Source organism: Aythya fuligula, chromosome 9 (assembly GCF_009819795.1).
Source record: "Aythya fuligula isolate bAytFul2 chromosome 9, bAytFul2.pri, whole genome shotgun sequence".
NCBI lineage: Eukaryota > Metazoa > Chordata > Aves > Anseriformes > Anatidae > Aythya > Aythya fuligula.
Genome location: NC_045567.1, coordinates 10,979,357 through 11,001,502, shown reverse-complemented (window position 1 = coordinate 11,001,502; position 22,146 = coordinate 10,979,357). Strand labels below are relative to the sequence as shown.

At 48.8% G+C, this 22,146-nt stretch overlaps 1 protein-coding gene across 1 annotated transcript; it reads left to right on the top strand.

Moving 5' to 3' along the window:
- The first annotated feature begins 1,811 nt into the window (after positions 1-1,811).
- On the top strand, positions 1,812-2,534 carry SOX14 (SRY-box transcription factor 14). The gene has a single exon (XM_032193755.1). The coding sequence runs from the start codon at positions 1,812-1,814 to the stop codon at positions 2,532-2,534; it is 723 nt and encodes a 240-aa protein (XP_032049646.1).
- The last annotated feature ends 19,612 nt before the right edge of the window (positions 2,535-22,146 follow it).

Sequence of the window (22,146 nt, the reverse complement as noted above, 5' to 3'; positions counted from 1 at the left end):
TAAGTTTTCCACGCGTGTCGCCCGGCCAAGCCCGCAGGCAGAGGGCAGCGCTCGGGCATCCTCCGCCGACGGGGCCACGCGTGGTGCTGATGTCCCCGAGGGGGTTAACGCTGCAGGCACCCGTAAAGGGGTGGGGGGCAGCAGAGGTGGAAGGGGCCGGCCGCAGCCCCCTTTTTTTATTAAGGGTCCCGCATTCACTGAGATGCTGCTGGGGAGTGGGGGGAGAACCCCTTGGGAAGGGGTTTGGGGGGGTTCCCGCCGCCGTCCCGGGGGTGGGGGGGGGCGCCCGGCCCGCAGCTTTGGGCAGGGGGGGAGCGGGGCTGAGAAATGCGCGGCGCGGTTGTGGACGCAACGAAAAAAGCCGCTGGGACGGCGCTGGAGGCAGCAGAGGCAAAGCCTCCGGCAGTGCCGGCCCCGTCCAGGTGAGCGGAATCTAAATGGTGTCCCCCTTCTTCCTCCTCCTCTTCCTCCTCCTCCTCCTCCTCCGCGCCTTCGCACGCAGACAGAGAAATTAAAGTCATTTATTGAGAGCGGAAAAAAATAAGGAAGGGGGGTGGGGGGGTGGGGGAAGCAGGAAATAATACCGAGGGTAGTTTATCTTATTATTATTATTATTATTGTTGGGGGGGAGGTAACGGCTGACGGCAGCACCCTCCACGAAGCCGTCCCCGGCGGCAGCTCCCCGCCGGCCGGAGGCCGAAGTCGCCGTCGGGGCCGCGGGGGGATCCCCACGGGAGCGGGGCTGCCGCCCCCCCGGCCGGCCCGGGGAGCGTCCCCCGGCCGACTTCTCGTTTCTCTCCCCGGGAGCTGCTGCACTGCCCAAAAAGCCCCGAGCCGGGGTGAGAAGCGTCCCGGTGGGGGCTTTTCGGAGCGCGTTTGTTACCCCAGCAGGTGCTAAAAACCAATAAGCCTCGAACAAGCGCGGCCCCCGCCGGGACCAGGGACAATTGTTTCCATTTAATAAATATTTCCCCCGCGGGCCTTTGGCGGGAGGCAGGCAATTATTCAAAGCGAGCCGGGACGCGGGCCGGCTCCCGGGGTTAAGCGGGGCTGCGGAGCGGGGGAATTGGGAGCGGGGCAGCGGCCCCGCAGCCGGCGGAGCGCGGCGCTCGCAGCCCCGACGGCGGCCGCGGAGAGCCCGGAGGGCGCCGGACCCGGTGCGCTCCGCTACCGGCACACCGGGGGGGTCCCGAGCGGCTCGGAGTCCCCCCCCCCATCACTCCGCTCGCCTCCCCCGCAGCTGTTAGTGCGGCAACTCACAAAAGCCTTCCCTTTAATCCGTGCGCTCGCCGGTGGAGGGGGGGGTGTCCTCCTTTCCCCTCCTTTCTTCCTCCTCCTCCCTCCCCTGTCCCCTCCCCTCCTCTTCCTCTCGCCCTTCCTCTCGGCCTCTCTTTTTAAGCTGGTCCCCCTCCGCGCTGATTGGGCGGCCGGCCGCGCTGTGAACGCCCTGCCACTATGTCAGCCTGCGCGCCGCAGCCCCTCGCCTTTGAACTGCCCCGCGCCGCTCCGCGTCCCCACCGCCGGCTCGCCGCCCGCCCCGCCGCCCGCCGGCCTCCGCGGGCCTCCGCGCCCCTCCGCGCCCCTCCGCGCCCCGCCCCGGCACGGCTCCCGCCGGGGACGGCGTTGGCGGAGGACCTGTGATGATCAGCTGAGCCCGCGCCTCCCGCTCCTCCGGCTGCCCCGGCCGCCTCCTCCTCCTCCTCCTCCTCCTCCGCCTCTTCCTCCCGCCGCCGCCCGGTGCCGCCGCCCGGTGCCCCCCAGCGCGCCCCGCACCGCGCCCCGCCGAGCCGAGCCGCCCGCCCGGCCGAAGCATGTCCAAGCCCAGCGACCACATCAAGCGCCCCATGAACGCCTTCATGGTGTGGTCCCGCGGCCAGCGGCGCAAGATGGCCCAGGAGAACCCCAAAATGCACAACTCGGAGATTAGCAAGCGGCTGGGTGCGGAGTGGAAGCTGCTCTCCGAGGCGGAGAAGCGCCCCTACATCGACGAGGCCAAGCGGCTGCGGGCGCAGCACATGAAGGAGCATCCCGACTACAAGTACAGACCCCGGCGCAAGCCCAAGAACCTGCTGAAAAAGGACAGGTATGTCTTCCCTTTGCCTTACCTCGGGGAAACCGATCCCTTAAAGGCCGCCGGGCTTCCCGTGGGGGCCACTGACTCTCTGCTGAGCTCCCCGGAGAAGGCCAGGGCTTTCCTGCCTCCCACCTCAGCACCTTACTCCTTACTTGACCCCAGCCAGTTCAGCTCCAGCGCCATTCAGAAGATGACTGAGGTTCCTCACACCTTAGCCACCAGCACCCTGCCCTACGCCTCCACCTTGGGATACCAGAACGGGGCGTTCGGCAGCTTGAGCTGCCCCAGCCAACACACCCACACTCACCCCTCGCCAACTAACCCGGGCTATGTCGTGCCATGTAACTGTACAGCTTGGTCGGCTTCCAGTTTGCAGCCTCCAGTTGCCTACATATTATTCCCGGGCATGACCAAGACTGGGATAGACCCCTATTCTTCAGCACATGCGACTGCTATGTAACACCCACCCACACCCCCACAGGCGTCCCCCCGCCCCGAGCGAGGCTTGGGTTGCAGCCGGAACTGGGATTCATTCATGTGCATGTACATAAAACCCGCAGAAGCAAAAGGCCACCCGAACACAGGACTCTGCCGCCCGCCGCCGCGCCGGGACAGCCGCGGACGCTGCCTCGGGGATGCTCCCGGAGATGCTCTCGCCCAAACCCGGCCCTCGCCCCGAGAGCTGTCCCCAGGCTCGGGGGGGGATCTACAGCCGCGGGGGCGGATGGCAGCCCGGCGCTTGTAAGAGTTGTAAATGTCTTTAAAAAAATCCCGGAAAAAAAAAAAAAAGGAAAAAAAAAAAAAAGCGAAAGAAAAGCGAACCTTGAACTGCCCCTTTGGGACAAAGCGGGGAAATATAAGAGAGAGAGAGGCGGTTTCGATTTTTATTTATTCTTTTAATGTCTATGAGTTCTCCAGGGTCTCATGTCACTTGGACTTGACTTTGGGAAGTCCCGGTGTTACTATTATTTTTTTGTTTTGTTTTGTTTTCCTTTTGCACATTGAAAGATGAGATCAGCTGTGTTATATATATAAATATATATATATTTTGCCACCACGCACTACTAGGTAAAAATTGCTTTTCATGTCAGAAAAAGGCTCTTCAAAGTTTTAAAAAAAAACACCCACAGAGGGGAGAAACATTTATATTTAAAACATATGATAGTGTTTGCTTAATTTAAAACAGATAGTCCTTAAATTTGTGTGATCCAGTGAGACTAGATCTAAGTTTACTTTAGACAGAGCGTCAGGTATGAAGTCAGGCAGTAGAATTGTAAAAAAATTAATACTACTACTAATAATAATAATAACGAAAAACCGAATAAAAAGCGACGGTCATTTAAATATGTTTTCGCGATGTCTTGGGAAGAAAAAAGAAAACGTGTATCCGGCAGGATTTTACCTCGTTAAACCTTTTCATTTGTTGAACAAAGCCGTTTTGAATAAAGACAATCTGTCGTTAAACGAGGCCACTGCGTGGTGTGAGTGCGGCGCCCCGTCGGAAGAGCCCCGCGCCCCTCACCGGGGCCGCCGGCCAAAGCCCCGGCAATCGCCGCTCTCCCCGACGGGGCGCACCGGCTCCGGCCCTGGGCCGGCGTCGCCCCGCAGCCGGCTCGGGCTCCGAGAGGAGCCCGTCGGGGAAAAGCGACGGCTGCGGGGCGAGCGGGGCTGCAGGCGGCGGAGGGAGCCCGCGGGAAGGGCCGGGGGGAGCCCACCCCCGCTCCGTCCCGGCCCCCCGCCCCGTCGGGCTTGGCAAAGTTGCCTCGGCGGCGTCGAAGTTTTAGCGGAGGTTGTTGTTTCTTTCTTTCGGTTTTTAATTCTTGTCGGAAGTAGCGGGAGGAGGGGGGGGGCGGTTGCGGAGAATTAACATCTCGTCGGGAACAATTAGCGGTGTTTGGGGCGCTGTCCGTCGGGGCCCCTTTGTGAAGGGAGGGGAGAGGTGGGCAGGGGGAAGGAGTAAGGCGCAAGGTCCGTCTGGAGGAGCTGAATAGCCGGGCTGCTGCGTGTTTGGATGTGCTTTGCTCATTAAGTGCTCTTTGGAGACCGCTGTTAGAATTAAACGGCATAACACAATTAACATACATGGGGCTTGAATGGGAGGGTAAGCAGAGGAAGAATAGATAGATAAATAAATGAGAGATCAGGCGAAGGTAAACAAAAGGGGAGAGGAGAAAAGAGCTGAAAGGAGAGGTTAGAATGGCTGCTCCAGCCTTGTTTAGCATGACAAAACGGCTCTTACAAATGAGGACAATTAAAGGAGCTGGCTGCGGGAGGGCCTGGGAGCAGCGGGCCGATCCGCTGGGACACGCGGGGCTCAATGCGCCCGGCGTGGGGCAGGGAGGCGCGGAGCGGCGCCGGGAGCGCCGGGCGCTGATTTAACCCCAGCTGACAGTTGCTGTCAGTCTCGGTGATAACACCGATAGCTCAGTGTCCTTTAACATCTACCCAGATTAGTTTGACAATGGGCGGAGGTAGAGCCGGGGGGAAGCGCCTGCCCGCGCCCGCCGGGCCCCGCAGCAGCAGCCGGGGGGGGCCCTGCGTCCGCCCCCGCTCCCACGGCGGCCGGGGGTCGCTGCCGACCTCGGCTCGGCCGCCCGGGACCCTCCGTGCCCTGGCAGGGCCGGGCCGGACCGGGGCGAGCAGAACCGAGGGGCGCCCGTCGGGACCGCGCTCCCCGGGGTGGCCCCGGCGAGAAACGGACCCGGGGCCGGGGTGCTGGGGGCAGAGCCGGGGCGGGGGGGGGGGGGGGGGGGGGGTGAACACGAAGTGGCAGGGCTGGGAACTTCAGCGGGATCTTCCTTCCGACTTTCTCCCTTCTTTACTATACACTCCCTTCTTTAATATGCACTTCTTTTCTCCCTTCTTTCCATTTCTTTCTTTCTTTCTTTTTCTTTCTTTCTTTCTTTCTTTCTTTCTTTCTTTCTTTCTTTCTTTCTTTCTTTCTTTCTTTCTTTCTTTCTTTCTTTCTTTCTTTCTTTCTTTCTTTCTTTCTTTCTTTCTTTCTTTCTTTCTTTCTTTCTTTCTTTCTCTCTCTCTCTCTCTCTCTCTCTCTCTCTTTCTTTCTTTCGTTTCTCTCTCTCTCTTTCTTTCTCCCATTTTCACTCTCTTTTCTTACTCTTTCTGTTCTCCCTCTTTCTTCCTTTCTTTCTCCCTGCCTGTCTCTCTCCTTCTCTCTTCCTGCTTGTCCCTCTCCTGTCCTCGCCCACCGCCCGGTGGCCCCGCCGGACTCCCCTCCCCTCCCCGGCCGCCGCTCCCCGTGTGCTCCGCTTCCATTCCCCAAGCCGCGTTATTCCTCCAACGCGCTCGCCCGCCTGCAGGTGTGTAGCTATTTAACTCGTGGAGATAAATAAATTAAATAATGATCTTGACACTGCAGTGAACCGATTACTGACTTTGATGTCAAAGGGAAACCAAAAAAAAAAAAAAAAACACCCAAAAAAAAAAACAACCAAGGGAGAGAAATAAAAAAAAGCTATTCCCTCGAGGGGGAAATGCAGCTCCCTGTCAAACCTGTTTCCCCACAACTGTCTCCTTCTTTCAATAAAATCATTACACAAAGGCCGCGGGGTTGTGCGCACCACGCCTTGGGTGCGCGGCCGGGCGCTGTCCCGGGCCGGGCTGCGCCGCGGGGCCTCGCCCGCCCCCCCCGGGCCCCCCCGCGCAGCCCCGGGACGGAGCGGCCCTGCCCCGCCGCTGCCTGCCGCCGGGCCCGCATCCCGGCATGGATCCCCCGCTCCGCTCCCTTGCTCCTCCTCTTTCTTCTTTTCTCTTTTCTTTCTTCTTTTCTCTTTTCTTTTCTTTTCTTTTCTTTTCTTTTCTTTTCTTTTCTTTTCTTTTCTTTTCTTTTCTTTTCTTTTCTTTTCTTTTCTTTTCTTTTCTTTTCTTTTCTTTTCTTTTCTTTTCTTCTCTTCTCTTCTCTTCTCTTCTCTTCTCTTCTCTTCTCTTCTCTTCTCTTCTCTTCTCTTCTCTTCTCTTCTCTTCTCTTCTCTTCTCTTCTCTTCTCTTCTCTTCTCTTCTCTTCTCTTCTCTTCTCTTCTCTTCACTTCACTTCACTTCACTTCACTTCCCTCTTCTTTCTCTTCCTCTTCTCCTTTCTCCTCTCCTCTCCTCTCCTCTCCTCTCCTCTCCTCTCCTCTCCTCTCCTCTCCTCTCCTCTCCTCTCCTCTCCTCTCCTCTCCTCTCCTCTCCTCTCCTCTCCTCTCCTCTCCTCTCCTCTCCTCTCCTCTCCTCTCCTCTCCTCCTCCTCTTCGTTTCCTCTTCCCCTCACCTTCCCTGGGGAAGTGGTTCCGTTACGGCTGGATGCTGCCCGCAGGACCACCTAGGCAGTTAAAAGCATCCAGCCTGGCCTTCCTTTAACCAAAATAACAAATAAGAGAGGAAGAGGAAAGACGGCGGGGGCAGGAGGAAACGGGAGAGACCGAGCTGGCGCCCAGGTGTAACCGTGCAATCGCCACGGAGCTGCTGTAGGAGAGACAAAGACAGAGGGGGAATTACGTGATGTTAAAAACTTTATTTTAAAGGACACATTAAGCCCGTAGAAGTCTCTGAGAGATATTACTTATTTCTGCTTATTAGTGATAATAGCCCAGTAAATTTGCTATTGAGTGTATCAAAGGCATTCAAAGAGACTTTGAAACATCAAAAAGATTGCGATTCTGATTTTACGGTTTTATTCCAGGCCCGACCTCCTGGCTACGTTCCTTGATTGTAGTGTTTTAAAGTGAGCGGTGATCAGAAAGGCGTCCTCCTCCTCCTCCTCCTCCTCCTCCGCTGCTCGCAGCCCCGACCGGCCGGCCCGGCCGGGGCCCCACGCGGGGCACGGAGGATGCGGCTCCCCCGCTGCTCCGGCTCCAAAGGGCCGCCGTGGGGGCGAGCAGGCGAGGACACGTCCCACGCTGCGTGGGCAGGGCGCTCCGCCAGCTCGCCCTTCTCCGTTAAAAGGAAAACACAACCCAAAGTGCTGCGAAATTGGAAAAACGAGCTGCAGCCCGTGGGCTTAGCCGGGCTCTCCCCCGGCGCGGTGCCCCCACGGGAGGCGTGGGGCAGGAGCCACGGGGTGGCCGCGGTCGCGGGGGGGAGAAGCGGGATTCGTTTTGTGCGCTGCGGCCGCCGCGGGAGCCGGGCATCCCCTGCCACCGCCGGGCTTTTGATGTGTCTGTAATTTACCCGTTTTCCTTCAGTCCTTAATTTTGCCTCCCCGTCTCCTCTTTTCTCCCTTCACACGCCTCTGTTCCAGTTGGGGTGTTTTAGACGAACATCAAAGGGACAATCCAGCCTACCCCCACTCCCCCCCCTTTTTTTTTTCTTCCCGTTTTTTATTAGGGCAAATAGCGAAATGTTTCATTATTACCGAGCGCGCTGCTTTTGTAAAGCTACACAAGAAATAACGCGCGGGGTCTGTACAGGTCCGCACGGCAACAAGCAAACATGTGTACGCGTAAAAGCCCAGAAATTAAATACCGGTTGATCCCAATTTAAAAAGGAGAGCGAGGGAGAGGGAAGCGGCTCTTTGAGTGTGTGAGAGAAAGAGGGGAAGAGATGAGTAGCTGGTAATTATTGAAATATAAGGATGAGATTAATTCAAAGGAAACAAACTATGAAAACAATTGGAGCCGAGTGAAAAGCAAAACCCAGATTAGAATTTGCTTGTGGTTTGTTGTCTGTCTGCTTTCTTTCCTCCTCCCCACCCATTGTCACAGTGCAAGGCAATGGGATTTGCACACTTGAGGTGTAATAGCATTACTGCATTAATTAAAATTTTCATTTCACGTCCAGATTGTTTACTTATCTGCTGGAAACATATGTCGGGAGAAGTTGAGATTCTGGATTCTGCTCCGCTGCCCAAGGTGCAGCGCAGTACAGGGGGGGAGAGGATGGCTTCAGATTTTTTTTTCATTGCATCCTCCAGCCTTATCTCGGTGCTGTAAATTATAAGGAGACTCCATTGAACTGAATATGAAGATTATATTTGCGAGCGGCGCGTCCTGGAGCGGCCCCGGTCCCACTTGGAAATGAAACAAGCCGCATGGCCGGCCCCGCGCCCCCCGCCCGCTCCGCCACGCCGCAGACCCCCGGGGCCGGTGGGGGACGGATCGGGCCCCAGCCGAGCCCGAGGATGTCCCCCGCTTGTCCCCGCTCCCTGCCGGGGACAGCACTCCAGAACCACGACCCACCCCCCCCCAAAAAAAAAAAAAAAGCAAACCCCACGCGAGTCCCCGGTGCGCCCCGTCGGGGCGGGCGCTGCGTCGGAGCCGGGTCACCGGCTACCTGCAGCGGTTCCGTGCCCCATGTGGGAGCCGTCGCTTTAGTTGCTCTTCCCCTTCCCCCCTTTTTTATTATTATTTTTTAAATTATTGTTTATTTTTTGCCTTTTTTTTAATTATTTTTTTTTTATTTTTAAGAGACCCCTGAGAAGGCGGCGAGGTGCCGTCCTCTCCGCCGGGTCTATCTGTAATTGAATCTAGGTCAGTTATTCTAAAGCATGGGAGAGGCTGATTCCCTCTTTCCGACATCAGCCCGGAATTTGGGGGGAGGAGAGGGGGGTCTTGCAATTTCATTTAAAATGTAATGGTGGATGAACCGATAAGCAAATAGGGGGAAAAAAGGCTCTGCTTAAAAGAAAAAAAAAATGGCATGCTTTTAATATGCTTCCAGATGGGGGGAAAATGATTTACATGGGAGTTTATTTCCTCTTTGCTGATATGAAAGAATTACAGATACAAAACCCACTGATCTATAGAATAAAAAAAAAGAAAAGAAATGTTATTTTCCTGTAAAGGTATCAGTTCATTTATATTCATTTAACCATCCATCCATCAATTCACTTTCTCACTCCCTGCACATTCTCTCTGCCTCTGGTAAACCTACCCCACCAATATACTTTTCTAGAATATACAATGAAGTTTCCTTAAAAAAAGAAATAATAAGAGATTCAGCTGAAGTAGGCAAAGAGAAGTTCCCCTTTCCCCCGACCCCTAGCTCCCATTTTATGTTGCAGACTTTAAGTAAATTAGCAATATGAAAAACTATGTTTCAGTTTGGAAAAAAATATCTGTGTATATCTATAAATAATATATGAACTATAGATGTTATATATGCGTCTACTTGTGTATATATTGTGTATATATAGCAGAACTCATATGCTCAACATGTATGTACTGTGTCTTTACGCTTATGTGATACAAATAGTTCAGTCTCTCTCTATATGCGTGCCTATAAAACAAAATATACACATATTGTACAGATATTTACAGCATTCATATATCGTTAAGTGCATGGACATAGATTGAAACATACATACAACCTACGTATGCTGTATATATGCACAATATATATGATGCGCACACTGTGCACATACAAAGACAGCATCTCTGTGACCCAGAGCAGAATGTTTGTATTTAAATTTAAAATATTTCTTAAATTCCTAACACATGTCCTTTATGAGTGTTGAGGCAAAGCTGACTGTACAGGGTAGGTGCTCACGCTTGTGTCCGCACGCTGATGCACACTCCTCTGCGCACATAGAGAGAGATCGGGCTACAGAAAAGCAAGAATCAGCCAGGTGGCCTCAGACCTTCCATATCTAAGAGCCATGTCTGTATTTTTTCACATTTAGGACTGCACCTGGACCTGAGATGCAATTCCCTTTACAGGAATAGGGACGAAAGAGCAAACCTCTCTCTCTGTCAGAAATATGTTCGAATATTAAAACAAATCCACCCAAGGCGAGCTCTTCCCAGGGGCTGCTGCCTGCTGTGTGTTTGGTGGGAAGCAGCTGAAGGCAGCTTCTTTCTCCCTGTGATCTGGATGTGAGAGAATAGTTATGGAGAGGATGAGGCTGTGCGCCCAAAGTCAGAGGCTGTTAAACCATCATCTGTTTCCTGGAGGTCTTCACAGAGGCTGGAAGTGGAAGGATGTAGAATAACTTGCCTTTGTGGTCTAAATGTAGCAGCAAAAGCTGTGTAAGAAGTTGGCTGTTTACTGAGAAAAATAGGTAAATAGAGAGTCAGCTAGATATGGAAATACCTATGTAGACAGATAAAAATACATATCTTTATCTTCAGCCAGATATTGATATAGATCCGCATATAATTTTTCCTGTGGCTGCTTGTTAAAAGAGCCTCAGCCGGCACTCGGGGGGTCCTCGCCACTCTTCTAAAAAACCCGTGTACAAATAAAGCAACCAGCCAATCACCCCAAGATCAAACAACCTGGCGACAGTGTAGATATGAGCTACCTCGTGGAAGCCTGCCCTGCACACATCCCCTATAAAAATGTGAACCAGATCAAAGGCTGGAGTTACCAGGCTCCATATTGTAAGTGACGCCTGCAAATGTTAGTCCGGCTTCGCGTTTCTAGCCCGTACCTGAATAAATACATAATCATATCACATAGCATAATTAATAAGAGTATCACCATGAAGGACTCTTAAAGGAAAGGCTGTTGAAAGAGAGTTCCTGAAGATAATCCTTTTAAAAGGTTTCCTTAAAATGCAACCACTAGTGGGAATAAGGCAGGTTTAGTTCCAACATCTTAATACCTCTGGGTAGCACAGGTTTAGATCTTGTAATGTCTCTCCTTTAGCATTCTCTTTACTTTTGATTTGGGACTTGCACTTTTTGGAGGATCTTGTTGCTGCAGTGGTACTCACTGGAGAAGGTCCCCAGAGGAGGCCCAGCCTGGCTCCATCGACCCGTCAGGACGTACAACCTCGTTTCAGCTGGAAATCAAACGTCCTCCCTGCTTGTAATAACCTTTCCAACCTCACTCTTCTGGAGCAAGTGCTGGTGTCCTGCACTTTTGTCTAATGACCCATTCAAGTAATTTTCAGGGTGCTGTTTCATTTGTTTTTCACTTATCCTGGATGGTACAACGATTCCTGGCCATTGAAATGAGGTTCAGCTGCTCCAAGCTCTTTGCTTAGCGGTGGTCACCCAAGTCTCCTCCATCGTGCTCAGGGAAGGTCCGCGTGGCATCACCTGCCAGGGTTGGTAAGTAAATGACTTTTCTTTGCTTTAACTAATTATGTCCATGTAAATGATGCAGAACCACATGGCAAATTGCAGAGCTAGGGGTTAAATTGGAAACAGTGGGCTCTGTTCGATATTCCCCTGAACCCTTCTTCCTCAGTCTCCCATCCCATGAGCTATTTCTCTGGGAGACCCTGAAGCACCAAGGTCCTGCCTTGTGCTGTCACTGCTTATCCAGCATGTCAGCGCAGCAGCCTTCCTGCTCATACAAACCACTTCCAGCAGGAAAAGTTAGCATTTGTGAAAAGTGTCACCAAACTGGGAAATGGAAATTAGCAAGGGCTTTTGGAGTAAGAGATGATGGACACATCTTCCAGACAACAATAATTAAAAAAATGCAATATAAAAATGAAACAATTAAATCCCTTGTATTAGTTAGTTTGTTTCTTTAACCTGTGACTGTGGACAACCCTTTGAACTATCCCCATCCAAATTTATCAGTCAGTGTCAGCTTTAGTGTCCCATCTCTTTTACCCCACACGGAATTTTTTGGCCTCTGGAAAACCAGGTATCTTCATTCCCAGTGACAGGTGCTGTATTGTGGCAGTGTGTGTGTAGGGGAAAGTGGTTTGAAGGCAATGTCAATTGCAAAAATGCAAAAATGTCAATTGCAATTGCAAAATGGAATTGAGGGTTTTGGAGCTGCTCTAGTGGTTGTCCTCTTTCTTGGAGGCTGGGACCAGTGTACTTTGCGTGGAGAGGTTGGACATGCTTTGACACCGCAGCCTAGAGTGTCCCTGTGAAGGTTAATAGTGAAACTTTTCAGGCCTCCAGGGAGAGCAGGATCAGGTCTCTGCCGGTTCACATGCTTTCAGCTCCTTTAGTTTTGAAACAAATACGCAAATCAGAAATAGGTGCCAGAGGGTTCAGGGGCAGGGAGGCAGAAAGGGAGGCCAGAGAAGCTCAAGGAAGTCTGCTTTCTCTGGGGATACCTGGTGGCAAGGGGCTGTGTCCATCATTGGCGGTGGTGGTGACCTCCTGGTCATGGTAGGCTGAGCTGTGCCTTCTTGTCCCATTGGTGATGTCTTCTGTGGTGGTGGGCTCATGGATCACCATCCCCTGCCCCAGCACTGTTCCCCAGCAAAGCTTTTTAAGTCAAACCCCTCATCTATGAAGACGGACTGTGATGGATACACTGCCTACCTGCCTGAGTTCTATTTTTCCAGTCTTTATTTATTTATTTATTATTTTTTAGCAAGGTCGGAGACCTCTGATTTAGAGTGGATATTTAATTACTTATAATTTCTTCAAATTCCCATGCAGGCATTTTTAATGTTCACCTCCTTCCTTCCTGTGAGCCATTAGCATGAGTCATTTTGATTCCTAGCACAGACAAAGGTTCCCTCTTGCTTCTTCTTCTCCATCCAGCCCTACTTACATGGGAACTCCCTCATCAGGCAGTGAAAAGAGAAAGGGAATTAGATCTTTATCAGAGACTTTCTTTCACCCACATTTTCCCTAGATTGGTAAGTTAAATAGCCCAATAAATACTTTTCTATCTAGAAATGAAACTCCTGCAGCCGAAAGCATTCCCTCTCCTTTGGAGGCAAACCAGGAGGTGATGTGACCTTACATCCTTCTCCTGGACATACCAGTGTCAGTCCTCCATGATATGATTTTGCTTGTTCTCTCTGTAGCTATAGAGGTCCAGGGAAGACAAGAACTGAATTTCTAGCAGATCTCTCTCTTCTCTCTCTCTCTTTTTTTTTTTTTCTTTTTTTCTTTTTTTTTTTTTCCTTAAAAAAAAAACCAAAAACAAACAAACAAACCACCACCACCACCAACAACAACAACAAAAAAAAAACGGAAAATGAAAATAAAATCCCTGAGTTGCTTCAAATCCCTGCCAACTTTTTGGGCCTTCGTAGCTAAGCCAAAAATAAGGGCACAAGACATTTTTTCTTCATTTGCAGGTCACCTTGAAGGTAGATGTGTAGCTCTTTTTATAGTGTTTCTTCTTTCAAGAGGATTTCACTGAGCAATGTAGCAATGACCAAAATGCCCTATTTCGTTATGGTTCCTCAGATGTGTCTTCAGGATATGCAAACATCTGGACTACTCCCCATTACGGATTTTCATTTCATTGCTGTGACACAGTCCAACTTGAGGTACTATGGAGGTTTGGCTTGAACATGCTTTAACATAATTTTGTAAGCACCTTTCAGCACTACAGCCCATGCATGCATTTTCATATAGCAGCAGGGCTGGAGGAGATGCCTACATCTGTGTAAAACTGGGGAGGCACCCTCCTTCCACCTAAATGCAGCCACTCTATTTAGCATGAGATGTCTGTGAAGAGCACCTCCGTGCCAAACAGCCACTGATTAAAAGCACTACAAAGGAAGAGCAAAACAGTGAGAGCACCCCAATGGAGTGGGAGCACTAGCAAGGAATGAAAGCATAGGAGTGGAGGTGCCCCTATGATCTCTTCCCCTGGGGATGGGGCAATGGCTAGATGCTCATAGGCATCTGAGTGCTTCTCTCTGCTCCCTGCCTATCGTCCTGCGTGGAGCTGTTTGTCCCTTCCAGCACGGGGCCATGTGGGGACAAGACCCCATGGGTCACCTCCTTTGCTGGCATGTTGGGAGCAGCTGCTGCCTGGAGAGAAACCATCCAGAAGGTCAAGCTGTACACGTGCTTTAGTTTAGTCAAAGTGGTTTTCCCAGCCCTAATTGATAACTGATGAGAAAACCTTCTGCTCTACACATATCTATGCATATGTATAGACGTGCACACAGACACACATGTGTGTATATAAATAGATCTCTTTAAATTTAAATAGATTTATGCCCAAGGACAGGAAGGTGGATAAAAGGTCGTTACAAAGAAAGAAGATCTAACATCTGTATGCTCTTTTGTGAGCATTAAATCTGTAGTTGGTTGCATTCAGTGCTAATACTCCTATTAATTTCTATTTTTCATTGTTGTTTTCCCATTTGTCAAGCTTGAATGAAGGGATAATGAAGTAAACGGATGTTAACTACAAATTAATCATCCCTGTCTTGATAGCATAACAGAAGTTACTATTCACTTACCTTCATTACTTAGAAATGGTAACACACTTTCCATAACCATACCAGCAAAACCTGGAAAAAAAAAAAAAGAAAAAAAAAAAAAAAAAAAGAAAGGGGAAAAAAAAGAAGAGAGAAAGAAAAAGAAAAAGAAACAGAAAGAAAATACATTTTTCCCAAGAAAGTACAAATATTGAAAGTGTTGGTAATCAGCTGAGTTTGAACAGCAAGAAAGAGCCAGAGTAGTTGAAGGTGTACTACTGTTGCAAGGTCTTGAAAGGTTAGATGTTTTGAGGGTCTTTTCTATCAACTGGAGTCAGTTTCTTCTCATTGCATAGAAAGAATGGATACATCAAATGTAGAGCATTTTTTTGCAAACCTCCTTGCTTTGCTTTGGAACTCAGTGTCTGTGACCCTGGTCTTGCTATGGCACCAGGTGACTGGGGAGGCTCCTTCGTACCAGTGCAAATGGGAACTGGCTTGCTGAGCCTCCTACCAGAGACCAGAGAGGGACGGAGGTCGGGGGGAGAGGGGGCACCAGCCCTGGTGTTTGTCTTCTCAGGGGTACATCGGCGTCTGCTGAAGGCTTTGGAGCACCTGCAAGTGCACCTTGAGCAGCTACTCCTGAAGACAAGTTACGTGGGCTTTGAGCACGCACTATTTTTTCAGTTTGGACTTTGAAACAAGCAACCTGGGGTATTTCTGCTCAGGTTTTTTACTCCTGATGGAGTGGTGCTATACTTTATGCAGACAGGAGAGTTGGGTTTAACCACCTGGCCTCATTTTGTGCTCACAATAAGAAACAAGTGTAGATTTCTGTTTTGTCACTTGGCAATCACGAATCGCTCCTCATTACAGGGATCACTTGGTGCAACACTGCAACATCTTCTGTTGCTCTTCCCTGTGCTGCCGGCTGCTGTAGAACTTTAGAGCCCCATCCATCCCCCTGTGACACCCCGGGGAGTCACCAGCACCCTGCGACAGCAGAGCCTGGCAGCCACATGGCTCCTAGTGCCTGGGACTAGGCCTCAGGCCTCAGTGTGGTGCCATGCCCAGCTCCACAGACTCAATGTCGCCTTCCACAGACCTCTTTATTACCTCTGATAATCATTATCAGAGAAGGAAATGTTAGGCCAGATTGAGAATGTCATGTAACACATTTATGTAGCTGTGCCCATTCTGATACTTCTCAAGGCGTACTCTCAGGTCTCCTCCAGATTCAGGTCTGACCCATACATACGGAAGACTGTTTATGTGGTCTTAAAGACCCTTTCCCAGGGGAAGTGGCCACTGTGGGTTCATCTCTAAAATGACCAGGGAATGGTCAACTTCAAGGTTTGCAGGTATCACTGCCTTTCTGCATTGTATACTGTTTTGATGTTTCTTAAAGGGATTCTTCCCAAACTTTGTCACTTCCTTTTTATTGTGTTCCTCTTGCCAGTCCTTGGTATGGTCCTTCCCCCTCTTTTATTAATCTCCTGAGACTTATTTTGACTCAGAAATTTTACACATCTGTCCCAACATAATCTTTTGTCTTCCCAACCTAAATTTATCATTGCTCCTTCCTTTATGAAATGCCAGAATTTCACAGTAAAGTGCTCTCTAACCACACCTCTCTCAGTCCACACCTCTCTCAGGATATTGCCTGGAGGCACTGAGCAACATCTTCCTGCATAACTGTCACTCGCCTGCTGTCCTGGAAAAGCAGACAAACCTCCACATCTGCCTGCCTCATCCTGTCTACCCTGCATTTGGGTCAGGACAGGCAGAAGACCTCTGCTAAGAGGTCCATTCTGCATACCCAGCTCGTCTAGATTAAAACCAGAACTTTCCCATCGTCTCTCCTCCCCTCCTCTCTTCACATTCCCACTTTTTATTTTATTTTATTTTATTTTATTTTATTTTATTTTATTTTATTTTATTTTATTTTATTTTATTTTATTTTATTTTATTTTATTTTATTTTATTTTATTTTATTTTATTTTATTTTATTTTATTTTATTTTATTTTATTTATTATTTTTTTTCTCATCTCTTTTCTCTCCTGACAGGTGCTGGCAAACCTATAATTCTGTTGGTTTTCAAAGGCCTGGATTTCACTCATCACCCACCATCTCTGCTACACGCTCTCCAAGCTGAAACATCTCAGTTTGTTTTGTAGGCCCTGGAAAAAACAAAGCAGTGGAGAGGGACATAAGTATGCCAGAATCCAGTACTCTGACAGCGCAGTTAACTAACATTGACCTGTGGCTACTTCTGTGGCTGCTGCATAACGCTTTAAACTGAGTGTTTCTTTTGTTTTGTCTCCACCCCAAGAATTCATTTTTTAATAAGAAAACTCAGAAGTGTCTCTGAAGGATATGGGCTCATGAGCGTCACTGCCGCGTTGCAGATGTGCAAGCTTTCACTCACTCACGTGGTCCCCATGGTCTCCAGCTACTTGGATTAACGAGGGTCCAGTGTAGTCCTTGCCTTCGCCTCTTGCAAGATGCATGCAATAGAGCCTTGGAGCTGCCTTTGCCTCTTCAGGCATCTTCTCCATGCCATCACGTGTGCACGGCTGCTACTTGGAGAGCCTCAGAGAAGGGGAGGAAAGGCTCTCAATGTGTTAAGCAAGCATCTGGTTTCCTTTCCTTGTTGCTCCCATGGCTGGAGGAACAGCACACTTCATGTGCAACTTAGCCTGCCTAAAGCCTCCAGAAAATCAGCAATTTGTTCTTATAAGTCAGTCCTACCTTGTTGCTTGTCTTTCATAGCCCTCTCTGCTATATGTTTGTCCTCATGTCTGTGGATTCCCTGTGTCACCAAACTGCTTCTTACCCTTCCCCTTTTTGCCCCTCTTGACCAGTTCTCGCACAAGTGTGTTTTCCAGTTCCTGGGCCCTAGTTCCTGCCCCATGTTTTCTACATAGGTTGCCTCCTCTCTTCTCTGTTGTCTGTAACATTTTCCCTTATTTTGGACCAAAGGAGAATCCACATTTCCTTGCACAGATCGGCTCTGTCTTTGGTTGCTAATGAGGAGCTGAAAAGGAATTCACTTCACCTACGTACAAGGGCTAAGGGATAGTGAGTGCTTTTCCCATCAAGGTCCTTTGCTCTCCCAGGGTTGTGGGAAGTGTGCTTGGATTCTGCTTCTCACACAACCCAGATCCCAACCCTGTTGTGAGTAAAGACTTGTGAACCAAGCCATCTCATTTCTCTTGTACTACATGCTGCCCTGTGCTTGGCTTGCTTATTGGGGGGCTGAGTTGAGGTTTCTCTGGCTACCTGTGAGCACTACTAAAAGCACCTTTATTTCGGTTTGATCAGCGCAAAGTCAGCAGTGTTTCCTTAGGGAAGGGGTCTTAGGGCTGCAGTTGCAGTACTATTCCAATAGCTTATTGTGCTTGGCTGAGTTCTGTCTCCTTCAACCCTGTGATGTCTTCTCCCATGATGGCATCATTTTTTGGATGACTACAACACTGGTAAGGAGCAAAGACAAAGGTCTTCCAAAGTTTATCCAGTTCATCAAGACCCACATCCCTGTGGTCTTTCCCAGATTGTCCACCCAAAGTAGCAGGAACCTGCCTCCCCTCCCACCCTGGGAATGGGATTTGAACATGGTGGGTGCTGCTTTCAGAGCTGTGCAAGCCAGCCCTTTGAAAAGAGTTTGGGATCCTAAATCACACAGGCTTATCAAAAAATAAAATCCAGGCTCTCAAGTGTCTCAAACAGTTTAGCTCATTTTATGGGGAGATGTGAGATATTTCTAAATGGAGTCAGGAATGGAAGAAGCAGCTGGGTACATTTTAATTCTAATTTTTCATATATACCAAGCGTTAAATTAACAAGCAAGGGAGAACACTACTGAGGAGCTATCTGCTGTTTAGACAGGCATATCAGGATAAAATTACTCTGTGCTTGCCCGTGGTTTGTCTGGATACTCCTGGAACTGCACCAGTAAAGAGTATAATTGCACTGCTATTTGAGGCTTCAGATTTGGTGCTGCGAATCCTCCCCTCTGTCTGACTGTGCAAGGTTTGCTTGATGACGTTAGGTAACTATTCCCCGTAGGTGATTTCTACTCAGGCAGGACACAAAGCTCCTCAGAGGATGTGTCATCAAGAGAAAAGGAGAAGGGCTTGGGCAAAGGATTAATATTTTCAGCTGTAAAGACGGTTGGCTCAAATGTTTTTTGGAGAGAGCTTTCCCTTGCAGTGTTTCAATACAGGGGTCTAATTGGTGCAGGAAAGATTTTTGTAGTCAAGAGGAAGATTTCTGCTTCTGAACAGCTGGTGTAATGCACAGACTCAGACTATTTCAATATCATCTTATAGATTTTTTTTTTTTTTTTTTTTCTGATAGTGATAATAAAAATCACTGTTGTTGTTTTCAGCTTGGAGTAATGGAGTTTAAAATCAGAATCCTCTCCAACATCTTTTATTTGCCATGTGATATTGGGCATGGAGGCCTTTGGATTAGTTAACATCTGTATACATCAACTCCATGAAGCACCACAGGCACAGCTGGCTTGTACCACATAGGTGCACTTCGAGTACTTGTGTTTCTAGTAAATGGTTCCTATTGACTTTCCCTGAAGCTCAGATATAAAATGCTTCAGTGCACTGAATGTGATTTTTTTTTTTCGATCCGAGTCCCAGGAGAACTCACTCCAAGCATTCCCACTCAATGAAATATTGTCTCTGCAGACAAGGAAAGCAATCTCTTGAGAACAGACTTGTACATAGAGAAATGGGTCATTTCTCAGCAACCTTTTGATACTGTCAAGCCTTCAATCTTTTGGGGATTTTTGGACTTTGCTAGTACATACAACCAGCTGTGGACACTAAATGCTTCATTTTCACCAAAGTTATTATTATTCCCTTTGAACGTCTCAAATCATTTAGTTGTGCAGGTAGCATTGTTGTTCCCATTTTGTAGACGGGAGTGTAGTGTTGCATAGAGATGCTGAAAATCCTGAAAAGTCGATACAAGTCTATTCCGGATTGTTGAGTTCCTCTTGCAATGCCAGGATGGCTCAAGTATGCATGTGCATGTGTGTTCTGGTGTTTGTTGTCCAGACTGGTAAATTTATCACTTCTTTTCTTTCTTTCTAAGGTCTTTTGGTTTCCTGAGTGTGAACATTTCCATAGTTGACCTTGCTCACCCGTGGAGCAGAGATGGGAAGAAGTGGGAAGAAGCTTCCCTTTTGCAAGTCCCTGTGTTTTTACCACAGTGACGGAGCCTGAGGCTGTGGAAATCCTTTAAGGAGTGTGTGTTTGCAGGTGTTGTTTACAGTAGCAAAATCTGCACACTGAGCCCAACTATGCACTGCTTGAGCATGGGAGATGCTTTTCCTCAGACCCCTCTGAGCCAGCCACGTCAGCAGGCTGGTAATAGTACGTATACCTGTGCATGGGGTGGCAAGGGGACAGAGCAGTCCGAGCAAACAGGGTCCAGACCAGACTGCGAGATGACAGGACACAAGTGGAGATGTGGGTAGAGATCTCCACCCTCTGCAGGTAACATGCTAAAAAAGAAAATGCTGTCTGCTGATGGACCCACAGCTCTCCACCTTGCTCCAGCACAGTGGCTGGGATTTACCAGGGCCATGGTGGTCCTTAAGCCAGGGGCATCTAGGGCTGCCTCTAAGCTTGTAGGTAAAGATCAGTATAGCTGTTAACTTCCTTATACACAGACAAAGAAAGTCAGGATTGGTTGAAATTCCTGGCTTGCTCCTTATGAGGTTACAAGCTCATTTAACATCACCATCAAACTCTGAGCAGCCACGTGGACCTGGAGTTCATGAAATCGTCCTTTCCACTCAATCCACCAGATCATCCTTGAACTCACTCATTCTCTGCTCACAGTTGCAATATCACATAGGAAAACATGAACATTTTCAGGAGAAAAAGCCCAGGTTTTCATATAACAAACTTGAATTTTAATTAAAAACCTTGACTTCTGCAAATTTCCATCAGTTCAGAAGAATCGTGACAATGCCAGCACTGCCTGTTCTTCATGAAGAGATGGGTTGGGGTTGCCCTCTGCTCTCACTCAGAAAGACTTCTCCTTTGAGGGGAAAGAAGCCGTGAAGTCCACATTTGCCCATAGTCATCAACATTTTATGAATGAATTAGAAGCTGAAACTCAAACTAAGAACTAATCCACAAGTAAGAGATTTTAGGCACAGTTCTGCAGCAGGCAAGTTTTGCCTTTGAAAGTTTACTGTTTCAAGCCTGCTTCTGATTTTTTTTTCCCCAGCCCATTCCTCCTAAATCCAACACTCTGTATTGTATCCCACCAGTCCTGCTTGTCCCTTTTATTCCCAGTATAATTCCACATGCAATAGATACTCAAAGAAGGCAGCAGCAGGACGCTAAGACTTCACTCCCACTCTTTTCTAGCTATAACATCAATGCCCTGCTAGCGGAGATTAAACAACAGTGCCCCGGTATTTGCTGCAATGCTGGGGAAATAACAGCAGAAATTATAAGGCTCCTAGTGAGGACATTACAGTTTCTGATCAAAGTTGCCAACCAATTTCTTCCATGTCAGCTGCCCTCCCTGAAGCTGCAACTGTGAATATTTAACTCGTCCTTGGTATCTTCACTGACATCGTGGTTACCAGCATTTTGGTCAGGTTTATGGATGGGAATGAGAATGTATTTTTAGTGTCTTCCATATTTTTACAGGTCCCCAAGGCACCAGCTGCTACTGGAGAAGACAGGGCTGGAGATGCTGCTGAAAAAGCCATGATGCAAACATCATTCTCTTACTGGGCTTTGGGAACTGCTCATGTTTCCACTGGATTTGTGCTGTTTGAGCAGTTTCTGCTTAAAAGGAAACTTAAGTGACATATTTCCCATGGTTTGACCTCTTGGGAGCCACTGAGGTGTAAACTGGTTCCCCTTGTTGCTGCACAGTTGCCTGTGTTTCCATGCAACCTTCATGGGTGCATCTGCATGACTTTATATGCCAGAGATGTATCAGTATAATACATGAAATGGTTTCTTTTTCCCACCCCCACCTTTGCAGTCTCCAGGAGACTGCCAGAGCTCCCATTTGGACTCCAGAGTCCCATTGAGATCATGACAGCAATGTTTATGTGCTATTCTAATGCTGTTTTCTGCAGCATAAGTGCTTTTTAATGCATAGCATTACAGCAGGTGCATCCTATTCTCTCCCTTACCAAATGGCTGTCTGGAGGGATGTAATTCCAGCTTCTGCTTCAGCACACTGTTATTTACAAGTGCGGTCGCATGTCTACATGGTTTGTGCCACCTCTGAGCTTAATTTAGTTAATTTGGCATTTGGCACGCGAGAACCACCTTTATAGAATAAGCATTGTGATCCCCAGCTGGCTCAGGGATCCCATAACAGCATCCCAGAAGTGGCAGGACTTCAGAAGAGCATTCATGGAGTGATGGGCAGTGGTGTCACCCAAGGTGATCATCATGAGGTCCCACCATTCCTACTTATATAAATATAGCAGGATGCATGCAGTGTGTATGGTGAGGTTGGCCAGATCTGTGGTAGCCCCTTGACCACTGATGGAGACCGGTTTGCTGACTGTATCCACACAGGCTTCTGACTGTGGGTTTGCAGATACATTTGTAGCATTGTCCAGGGCTGGTGGACCTATTAATTAAAAAAAGCACCATAAATGCAGCCCCCTCATGCTGGGCTTGTTCCTACAGCCTTTGGCTGTTCCAGTGTGAAACTCTGGTGGGGAGGAGAGATCAGCCTGAAGCCAAAGGTGTTCTGTGCCAATATTTCAGAGGCAATAATCTGTTCTCATGGTGTTTTATTGAATGTGTGCATTTATTGCTCTTGGACGTGACTGTTTTGTGAGAAACCAGAAGTGTTTTTCTTTGGAAAAGTGAAAGTCTGCAGAGCTGGTGCACTGTGTGTGAGGCTGGGGATTCATTCACTCCGCTCCAGGGGGCTTGTGGAGGGGAGATTGCATACAATATTGTAAGAGCAATACTGTGGTCTTAAAACAAATGCAGTCCTTGTGTCTCTGTTACAAAGTATAGGTGAGAAACCCCATGT

Bases quoted from the DNA above. Each gene is read 5' to 3' on its own strand.
- SOX14 (XM_032193755.1), top strand. From the start codon at position 1,812: ATGTCCAAGCCCAGCGACCACATCAAGCGCCCCATGAACGCCTTCATG.